We start from the raw sequence: 11,553 nt of genomic DNA on the forward strand, positions 1-11,553 counted from the left end.
TGCATCTAAAATATACCCAAGACACAATTAAATGTGTTCAATCACATTGTATAATTTCGCATATCCCGATGTGCTTTAAATTGCATCTGAAATATATATAATATATGATGAAATATATCTGAACCATTACCCAACGAGTTGACAATTGTTTTACGTATGCCCGTTTGCGCTAAGACAGAACCCGGTCGCAAAAATGGCCATGAGAGGGGCACGAGTCGCTATTCGGCTTGTCCCGGAATAACACGAGTTGGTCACGAATGGAGGGAGAAGAGCCTTGTTGTTGGTTACGGACACATGCGCGTGGTGACGAATGCCTCTCGTCGCCATTTTGCCGACTGGGTTCCGTCAAAGCGCAAACACGCCTATCTAAAAGATTTGTCAACTCGTTGCGTAATATATCACGTGTATTTCCCCCCATGTCACATAATATTCCAGATGCTATTAAAAACACATCGGGACTTACGGTATTATACAGAATGATAGAACACATTTAACTGTGTCTTGGGTATATTTTTAGATGCAAGACATATATAAAGTAAAAAAATATTCCTGAGGGATACTTTGACCGAAGTACTTGAAGTCATGCGAGTATTCAGATTGGTTTGTCGTATTTTCGCACATGACATATTCATCGATAGGGGGACGAGTCTTCCTACAGGTAACGGAAAGGGGCGAGTGGTGCCGAATGCAGCTTCTGTGGGAAAAGTGGACTCGGGTGTCCCAGTCGGCAATTCACCGCGCAGAGTTGCGCCCCTTAGTCGTTTTGGGGGCGTTGGTATAGCCTATTGGTTAAGGCGGTACCTTGTCACTCCGAAGGCCCGGGATCGATTCCCCACATGGGTGCAATGTGTGAAGGCCATTTCCAGCGTCCCCCGTCGTGATATTGCTGGAATGTTGCCAAAAGCGGCGTAAAACGTTACTCTCTCACTATTTGGATCCCATATCTGCTGTTTGTTATAATTGATTTGTGTGCCCCGTACCCGCTGTAAATATTTACATAACCTCGGGTGTTCCTCTCACGTTTAGCAAACATGCCGTGCAATAACTGAGCAGACACTGAAAACGTATAATATCCTGAATGCGTTCAAAATCAGCTCGCTCACTCATGAGGGAGGTATCCGAATCACCCAGGGCCCGGTTTCACAAAACGATTATTGCGCTTCGTCCATACTCTCAAATAGATAACGACAGCCGTACTGCCAATTCCGCTTAGTGAATCGTGGCCGTGGGTGCCGTTGTACAAAACAGCCTTAGCACTACTGCAGTACGTCGATGTTAAAGCATGGAATTTACGATCACTTTAGTGCTAAAATCTCTTTGTGCAACCGAACCATGGTCCTCGGCGTGACAATCCATCTATTTACTTCTCGACAAGTTTTATTCAAAACTGATTATCCCTACTACAAACAATAAGTTGAAACGTTTATCATAGTGTTTATTTGTTATGGAACACACAATTATACAATAGTAAAATATTTTAACACGAAACATATAACGACGATTTTGTTAGCACTAAGACAGTAGTTTACATCGTGGCGCTCACAATGCTGCCATCGCGTCTCTCTTCTCACCTCCGCCTGATAACGTTAATAGTAGGGATCTGTCACAAACACTGCCTATAATAGTTAGACACGCTTGTTTCTCACGCCCATCGTATGGACGAGGTGACTGTTTAGTTGTTTGTGTCGTCGTCTTCCGTTAGAATCTGTCACGGTTTTTCCCCAACTGATGAATCAGACAATGTCTTCAAAACACACCCCACGCCGCTCCACGCAATTCCGCTTGACGCCACACCAAGAAAAATCGCTCAACACATCTTCTTCCCAGAGATGTTCATTCCTCCTACGTGCCGCCTGTGACGTAATCCTCCATCCTCCATCCTAGGACAAGTCCCCATGATAGTTTGGGAGGCTGTAGCATGGCGCGTGACTCGAGTTGGCGGGGATGGGTAGTGGGTAGTTGCTTGGGTGGGGATGCGTGAGAGATACCTCTGGGCTGAGGAAGTAACGGGCGGGGTACATGAAGGGGGGCAGGGGACAGAGTCCGCCGACCGCCGGAGTGGTTTGGTGGTGAAAGGGTCGATACAGGGGAGATAACCCGGCATTCTGGACGACATTACACATGAAACCAGTTCCCCGTGCAGACGCTGAAAAAACAAAAGACCTGAAGATATAACATTGGCGCCCACCTGTCGTATATATTAACCATCGACTATATTTCCCGAATAAATATTGTTTACTTATTCGATTTACTCCGATACTCAGCACCCCCCCTCAGGGCAACATCCTGAATCAATTAATCCAATGATACGACTATCATTAATAGGGGTCATTAAACCAATATTAATTGAGGCAAACATCGACCAATATTTGTTTTTAGTCTAACTAATAAACCTCTTCTGACGTCAGCTTATTGTTGTAACGGGACCTCCATCATAACCTCTCAGATAGGATGTTTTCTAGAATATCCGTTTGTGCCAGGTATATTCTTTATAAAAGCACCTCCGACCCAGTGATGTTCTATAGAAAGTCCCCCTGTCTCTGGCATGTTCTACAGAAAGTTCCCCTGTCTCTGGCATGTTCTACAGAAAGTCCCCCTGTCTCTGGCATGCTCTACAGAAAGTCCCTCTGTCTCTGGCATGTTCTGCAGAAAGTCCCTCTGTCTCTGGCATGTTCTACAGAAAGTCCCTCTGTCTCTGGCATGCTCTACAGAAAGTCCCTCTGTCTCTGGCATGCTCTACAGAAAGTCCCTCTGTCTCTGGCATGTTCTACAGAAAGTCCCTCTGTCTCTGGTATGCTCTACAGAAAGTCCCCCTGTCTCTGGCATGCTCTACAGAAAATCACCCTGTCTCTGGTCTGCTCTACATAAAGTCCCCATGTCTCTGGGATGCTCTACAGAAAGTCCCTCTGTCCCAGGCATTTTCTCTGGCATGTCCCTAGTTATCGGAGTGCGATGACACGTAATCAACCAAATCACCATGCTGACCACCAAACCAATAACTCCCGTCGTGCGACAATTATAGCAAAGATTGCTAGAGACCAATAACATATATTTTCTTAACACCACGGGATTGGAACCAACGTTTCATACCGAAAGGGGTTACATTCAGTGTATGTTCCGAACAGGAAACAGGGCTACTCACGGAACATATCACACCCATAGGGAGTTACTCGATCCATCACCAGCGGATTCGTCCCTGACATTGCTTGGCCCACACTGTTGAACCCGCCTGTTAGACCTGTGTGGTCCTTAATGAGAGCAGCCGCATCCTCCTTTGAATCACGTTTGCGCTTCCTGTTCCGCTGGGACGTGTCCTGGTACCCTGGAGATATATACACACAATAAAGATGAGACCTTGCGTCAGGGTCCATAGCTAGACTGATCCCAGTGGGATTGTAGATCTAGACTTGCTTCAATCAGAGATAGAACATTATTATGATTAGTCTGTCTCACAATCCCTGAATCATATTTTTCCATAATCTCCAGAATATGGATGTATACTTTCTTTTGCCCAGCAGTTTAATACAAATTTGGAACCTCCGTCGAAAGCTAAATCAGACGTTTGAAATGTAAAAACAAATGCTCGGGTTTCAAATACTCATTGACACCCGTAAAACGTTGCACATGTTTATCAACAGATTGGGGTTTTGCACCTACCGTCAGGAAGAGACCACGCAGCGCTCCTAGATCGTTTCTGGTAGTTTCTGAAGAAAATAAAGAATATCAACATCAGTGCCAAGTACGAGGCCTGCACAACTGGACTAACTTTCAACTGTGGGCCTTAACAAAGTGAACTCGGTCCATAGAGACCAGGTCGACGTTTACCAATTTTGTGAAACCCACGGGAATTGTGCTGACAATCAGATATAATAATTAGAGTGAATCCGGGAATCGAACCCACGATCAAAGTGAGAGGGTGAGTGAGTATGGATTTACACCGCTTTTAGCAATATGCCAATATTATGAAGCCGTGGGACACCAAAAACAGGCTTCACACATTGTGCCCATGTGGGAAATCGAAACCGGGTCTTCGGCGTGACGAGCGAACGCTTTAACCACTAGGCTACCCCACTGACCCCCCTTCCACTGTCATAGGATTCGGACGTGTCTTATTCTGGTGGTAAAACGTTAAACATGACTAAATAAAGATACTGATATTTCTTCACGCACAAGAACCATGAAAATAAACGCTTGTGGTCAGAGTCTGTAACGCCAGGGGCATGTGTCCATGATTGTCTTCCATTATCAAAAGGCCGTGAGTAAATAGAAGAACACATAAAACAACATGACATACCTCCCAATATGCTTGTCCCTGAAGGCTTTCGCGAAAGGATTGTTGTGGATCTTCAGCTTGGTGATGTGGTTGTTCTGGTATGCCGTGACGGCCATAAACGTTGTCTCCGGGAACGTGAACGTCTTAGGCACTGTGGCGTTGACGTCCTTCCCCGTCTCGCTGATAAGAATCCGGACCATGTATTTGTGCATTGACCGCAGCATAACCTGCGCATGCGTGTACAATAAGAACATTGAAAACAAGCCTTATTTGATGATATAGTATATATACGTTTTAGCGATCTTTGCACAGGTAATTTCAAAGGCCATTTCATCAAACCATTCAAAACCCGTTGCGTTTATGTACAAAAATATTTTCGATATGACTCAAGTAGTTAATTATTAATGATATTAATATACTCATATTAAGTTACTCATATCATACATAGCCAACTTCCTGGTTTCTTGGCCCTGAGGGGTCAGCCATTAATTTGTCCCTCACTAACTCAGTCAATTCTTATATTTTTGCATCTGGTATATGAAGAGTAGTAAGGCATGATTTGTTCTAGGAGATGCTATAATAACTTATCAGTGTCTGCTTCCAGACCATTTATGTATATTCATATACCTACAAAAAATGTTATCAAGGTATCCGGTGAACAAGTCACTTTTTGGTGAAAACGCTCTTTCCACTAGACCACGGATGCTGTGTATGTTATCCAGGATGGAAGGATTGTAGGTAAACAGAAAGAGGCTATCCTCGAACTGGGCCATTGAAGCAGGACTTAACACCTGTACATCTGTATATTTTATTGTCAGCTCATGAAGCCCATACTCACGTTTCCCTCCGCAGAATCTCGATTGTTCGTGAGTTTGAGGCGTGCAAAGGAAATTTTCTTCTGCATCCAGAACGCTCCTGTGTTTGGCGAGTCCAGATGGAGGTAGGGCGGGTATCCAGAACTTGGGTCGGCAGGGCTGACGGGAAGCCACTCACCCTGAATGTACTTAAACCTTCTTCCGTCTGCAGGCAGGATTTCAAGCCAGACGTTGTAGAGCCCGGATGGGGTTAAACCGGAAGTAGACACTGTCACGTGCGGGAACATTCGTCTAAACATATCACATGAATGCTAATATTTTATGTTTGTGGCATATGCATAGATCATACCTTAATAACAGAACTTATGTAAAGGGTGAGTGAATGAATTTGGTTTCATAGTGCTTTGAACATTATTCCCATTATGTCAAGCGTGTCAGTTTGATCAAGGGAAGCCCGAGTGATGCGGGTCTTTACAGTTTTGGTGAATGGGTATGGTGCTGACAACCTGGAACCATTATCAGGACGAATCGGGATTCCAACCCACGGATATGTGTTGTGGGGGTGTAGGCGTGTTTGGTGGGGGTGGGGTGCGGGGTTGGGACAGGGTGTGTGAGAGTTTGTCCTAAGGACTGCAACATTATGTTGACCTTCCCCTATTTAGGTAACATGTTTAAATGACCCCCTTTCCGTCGATTGCAGGACAAAACATGTGAGGATGCAGTATACCATTTGATACCACTTTTATCCTGCCGAGAAAACTTCCCACTATATGATATAATTGATAAAATATTGATATTGATATACAGTATTATCACACGTGAAATCTGTACCTTCCATTCCTATTGATGATCATTTCTGTACCATTGAGGCTGAATGCCTCCCATATATGGGCATCTAGGAGAGACACGCCTACTTCCCCCTCATGCCGGGTGACACAAGGACTGACGGCGGTGTCCGCTATCAGGCCAGAGGCGTCATTAAAAGGAGGCGGAGAATCGCTGGTCACCACGTCATTGTCGTCGCCGGAAGTGACATCATCGCCCACGGAACTTTTTCTGACGCTCAAGTCTAGAGGAAGCTGTGGACAAATATATTTGTTTGAATTGATTATAAGCACAAAATGTGTGGCAGTAACGTGTTCTAAATCTCTTACCACAAGGACTCAAATCCGTCCTATACTTCTTGTTTGCAGCAAAAACAACGGCGTCAGTGATTTTTTTTCATTTTGATAGCAACCCCACACAAAAGCAGCATGTAAACAGACATCAATTTTTTCCCCAACGCCCAAAAAGTGATTTATGCTGCTTGTCTTGGATGGTTGTTTTACATTCATTTTCACATCATTATAAATATATTTTCACAAATTCTCACATATTCTTACGCATTTCCCTATTCATGACGTGTGGCAAAGTTCTCAGTGACATACAACATAACCTTCCAATAAAACCGATTTACATTACCTCCATTTTTTAAAAATATTTTTACTCTGCTGCTAATTCGGAATCAAACCCGGGCCTTCGGCGTGACTGGCGAACGAGGTTACCACTAGGCATTCCCACCGCCCCAGTCACCGTGTACGTCTACGTTGACACTGTCGGGACTGGAGAAATACATGGAATGTTACCTTGGCTAGATTAAAGCTGAAATATGTAGGAAGATAAAATTATAATTTGATGTTTATTGGATTTCCTGAATTCACAATTGTGTTTAATGAAAACAAAATGACGAAGCATGTCACATTGGGTTACGTCAAAATGTCTATGCAAAGTCAAGTTTAGCTTGCAAAATGTTTTCATGATCGATTTGTGACAGAAACTATGAAATTTATTTCTTTTGACCAGGGTTCAGGTACCAAAGCTTTCAAAAAGTTTTATGGAAGCAATGTTGAAAACATTTTCAAAGTGACCAAAATTATGTCCGATGTAATTCTATATTTGGACTTGTACCTTGAGTACCTGTGTTTTTTCAGGCGAACAATTGACTTGCCTTTGCAGGTACCACCGGAGGGGCAGGATACGCTCACCTTTTCGCGAACACCTCACTATTTGAAAGTGTTTCACAAACACATGCTTCTGATATAGTCGGAATCGTACAAATGGTTTTTGTCGTTTATTTTTTCAGAAGGCCTTATTGTAATTTGACAGGGGGCAAGGGTGGCCAAGTCGTCTTTGGCGCCGCATTTCGCTGTGTAGACTTGCGTCCCTTGGGCACGACAGAAACATATGGTTATGGGTTTGAATCCCAGTTCGCCAAGATTATGTTTCAAGGTTTGTCAGCACCATAGCCGTGCTCATGGGTTTCGCTGAAGTGGTAAACATCTAAGACTTGCATCACTTCGGGCTTTCCTCCCACATTAAGCTGACACGCCGCGATATAGTTGGATTACTGTTAATAGCGGCGTTAAACCCAACTCACTCACTCAAACACAATGTCTATTATGTTCATGAGGTTGAAAATTTGAGTGAATATCGAGACGGTACTAGCAGAGACTTTTGATAAGTCTTAATAGCTGATATCACTTGCGGGCGTTTACCCTTCTCTTTCTGGAGACGTTTCTGAGCTGTCCAAAACTCTTTGGCAATCCTGAACAGTCAGTCGCTTTTCCAAATTCATATCAGCTGAACTCATGGGTCATTACATGAAAACGGTTCGAAAAAACAATAATTTTCTTTTTAGCACTAAAGTTACTCTTCGCTTGATAACAAAATAACAAAATAACTGTACATGTACCCACCCAGTGACTGCAATGCATCCTTTGACTGTCCATGTGCACTTAGACTGTGCATATACCCAGCGGTTGCCACACATCCCAGTGACTGTACCATATAGTACACAGCTAATCTTAACCACCTAATCTGCAATCTCCTTCAACAATACCCCTCGTCAATACAACATGAAACAATATCGTCAAATAGTACTTAAGAGAATAAGATAAAAAAATAAACAAATGTTATTCCACGTACCTCCATGTTTATAAACAGACCACTGTCGAGGAATGATAGATCTAGTCCACTCTGCAAGTATTGCTGCCACAAGTGACACGCCCTTTACGAAAGGTGACATAAATATGTCATCGGTCGCGACTGTCCGCCAATCAGAGACGACGATACAGACAACTGCGACTGTTCGCGTAAACATCAAGATATCCGCCCAGCTGTGCTGTGAATGTTGTGTGATATGCTATATATCAAACCGTCAGAACGCTATATGTCACACCAGTGTGTCATACGTTCACAGTTTAACTCCAAGAGGTATCCCGCCCCTCCCATATGTCGAGCAGAAAAGGTGTGTATCCATCACCTTTGAGTTTTTATAATTAAACAGTGAAAACCATTGCCACCATCCCACCCCCCTGTGGTCACCGTCATTAAGAGAAGGTTGACACCTGACAATAATTGTCATTCAGTTCGATCTGGTGTACATCTTTAGTAGGGCATAAAAACATGTGAAATTTTGAATTTAATGTTTAATTTAAGAGAAATTAAAAACTTTTCATTCATTGAATGTTCTTTGAATTACAGGATTTAAGGGCAATATGGTGATTAACAATATGTCAGGTTTCTTTTTGTTTGTTTGTTTGTTGTTTAACGCTGCACTCAGCAATATTCAAGCTATATGACGGCGGTCTGTAAATAAACATGTATGGACCAGAAAATCCAGTGATTGGGCATCGATCTACGCAACTGGGATACGACCGTTCCCACCTTTGGTTTGTTGAAAATCAATTCTAACCCGGATATTCCAGGGGCAGTTTCCTTTTTGAGTTTACTAAGGTTGACACAAGTGGTGAAGTAACATTCGCTTCTCTCTTCTCTGATGACAAAATTGGTCATTCCATGTAGAAATGTTGAAACAAAGTTTCGCAAATGGTTTATGTTTAATGGTTTAAATGGTTTATGGTTTAAACTACATAAACATGGTGGTGCAGTCAGTCTGTCGGTCTGTTTGCTTGTACTAGCCTGGACTAATGCCGATTTTGATAGAGTTCGCCAACGAAAACCCCATACCGCAATTTAACATGGATACCCCACTCAGACACAGTACTGTGACTCCGACGAGACCAGACCTTGTTTCATCCCCTAAATGCCGACAACAGGCAGGGTGACAACAAATACCATCATTTAACGCATTTTGGTGTGACGGGTCTGGGGATCGAACCTGCGACCTCCGCTCTCCGGACAGACACTATATCCACTAGACCACAGAGGCGCGCTTCTATAATAACTTCATGAGATCAGTTCGATCATCGTTAAGGAGGTGTTGGGTTTGACGACACTCAGTGTTTCATAACTGCACACGTGTTACTCGGTTGTCAAGGCAAATTGCGGAGATGATAATTAGTGTTAGCTTCACGCCTGGCGTCTGTATTGTCGCTCTTTATCACGAGCTCTATTGTTAGGGTTTAACGCGTGTACGACAATATAATGGATTCCTATCACCTTGTCATCCTCTCGATGGTGTCAGTGTTGAACATGACGTCCGTCAGACCATGCAGCGTGTGTTTTGTCGCACATTAAATGTAGGTATCTTATTGGTCAATAACGTTTTACTTTCAATGTACCCTGCTACAACTACATAGCTGTAAAAATATATAATATAATATAATATAATATACCCCGCCATGGCGACAGATATTTTCCGCGCTCCGTCCAACCTCTATAATCTCGGCAATTCAAGCTCCTTATTGAAAAAGGGCGTGATCGGTTTCAGGTCCCGAGATGACACAAACATGATATTGACAAGAAAGGTCAAATATTCTATTTATAATGTATTTCCTAACTGATCTTCGGGATCTTTTACTGATCTTTTACTGATCCTAACTGATCTTCGGGACCTTTTACTGAATACAAATGTTGTCAAAGAAGCAAAAAGGACGTAATTCCAGTGTAAAGTGTTACCAGAGACAGTAGAGTAAATGGTCTCTGGTGTTACATAACACGAGCGAAAAATCTATTTTATTTGTGCAGATACATCCAGTATTTCATCACTAAATAAATACTCACCTACAAGGACACGCGAATACCATATTTATTGGTTAACATATGAAGAATAATTATTCATATTCAAGGGATATTGGATTGGTTTGATGCACAAACGAACATACTGGTATGTTGTGTGAACCGACGTATACCAATGCATCTTATGTGACGTCATAGATCCATGACTCGAGATGCACCATTTGTCTCGTGCAGGATTAGCGTGTGAAGTTGTGCAGCATATCGCGATAAGAATGAAGACACTTTGGGTAACATTCGACTGATTGTTAGTTTTGTCATTAAGTGGTACACATTGGAAACATCTCTTCTTAACGTACATACTTCTCTATATGTTTCTATGTTTCGCGTTTCTTTTGGCGGTGAGTCTGTAATAAAAGTGCACATCCTCCGCGCAGTGATGCCACAAGATAATTTGCATATCACGTGACCGAACTTTTTTCTTGTTTGTAAACATCGCGCTTATTCTAAGTATTCGGTGTGTGACAATAATAATATCTTTAAACTGTAGCATCACAGTGAAAGTGTTGCTAGCTCTCCGTAGTGATTCGATGTCTGCACGTGGCACCGTATAACCAATGTTAACAAAGAATAAATGCGCAAAAATAAATTGTTTGTTACGTTTTAGGATATTTGCTCAATGGAAGTTATCTTTTTCATGACACATGTTTATCTAACTGTGCAGACGTTTGAAAATACAAAAGATGAAATGTGTTGAATGGACTGTGTATACACAATCGAGCATTTCTACCAAGATTTCAAAGAACGTCACACGTCTCTTGCTCAGAAGTTGTTTGATGAAGGTTACAACAAATATTCAAGGCGTCAGTAAAGCTTTCAAAGTTTTATGGTAGACATGTGGATGACATTTCCAAATTGGAAGCATCAGTGACAAAAATTATTTCCGATGCAATTCCCTATTTTGACTTTTACCATATGTTGTTTTTTTCTGGTAAACAGTTTACTTGCCTTTGCATGAGTTTGTGACCGGTGCCACCGGTGGGGCAGGATACGCTGACCCTTTCGCGAACACCCGGTGGCATCGCTGTTTCATAGTGATTCATAAGCTCATGGTCATGATATAGTCGGAATCGTACAATCGACTGTGCTCTTAGCAGACATTTCTCTTGACTATGGAAATGGTTTTGTCGCATTTATGAATAACATGTCATGTATCGTCCAACTCTAGCCTGTGACAGAAGAACTAGGCAGGTGGCAGCGAACTCTGGATAGGAGTGTGAAACAAATCCAGATGGCTTTACCATGTCCAAAAGCGTGAAATACGCATACGGAGATAGAGGAAAAGGTTTTAGGTGAGATGGAGTGGTGGTGGTGGTAGTTACATATTGTTCCAAAATGTCGGGCGTTACAAACAAGCATAGTGAAGGATTTAAGTAGGATATGTTGTCATACTGAAGAACTAAGGAAGGATATGTTATATTTATAAAGAATCCAGGTAAATATGGTGTC

The 11,553-nt window shown here is 42.5% G+C and overlaps 1 protein-coding gene across 1 annotated transcript; it reads right to left on the bottom strand.

Moving 5' to 3' along the window:
• Positions 1 to 1,458: 1,458 nt before the first annotated feature.
• Positions 1,459 to 8,104, bottom strand: LOC124117334 (T-box-containing protein TBX6L-like). Its single transcript, XM_046479152.2, has 7 exons — positions 8,053 to 8,104; positions 5,920 to 6,167; positions 5,112 to 5,379; positions 4,295 to 4,500; positions 3,658 to 3,704; positions 3,143 to 3,322; positions 1,459 to 2,146 (listed from the first exon to the last, which is right to left on the bottom strand). Exons 1-7 carry the CDS (start codon positions 8,056 to 8,058, stop codon positions 1,881 to 1,883), a joined length of 1,221 nt encoding a protein of 406 aa, XP_046335108.2. The 5' UTR covers positions 8,059 to 8,104; the 3' UTR covers positions 1,459 to 1,880.
• Positions 8,105 to 11,553: the final 3,449 nt, after the last annotated feature.

This window comes from Haliotis rufescens, unplaced genomic scaffold, assembly GCF_023055435.1.
Source record: "Haliotis rufescens isolate VD_foot unplaced genomic scaffold, xgHalRufe1.0.p SCAF_12, whole genome shotgun sequence".
In the NCBI taxonomy this organism is placed as follows: Eukaryota; Metazoa; Mollusca; class Gastropoda; order Lepetellida; family Haliotidae; genus Haliotis; species Haliotis rufescens.

What these genes read in the sequence shown, in the direction of transcription:
- LOC124117334 (XM_046479152.2), bottom strand. An exon ending in AGGGACAAGCATATTGGGAG is followed by an intron (nt 3,705 to 4,294) that starts GTATGTCATGTT and finishes TATTTTCTTCAG; the next exon opens with AAACTACCAGAAACGATCTA. An exon ending in CTATGGGTGTGATATGTTCC is followed by an intron (nt 2,147 to 3,142) that starts GTGAGTAGCCCT and finishes TTGTTTTTTCAG; the next exon opens with CGTCTGCACGGGGAACTGGT.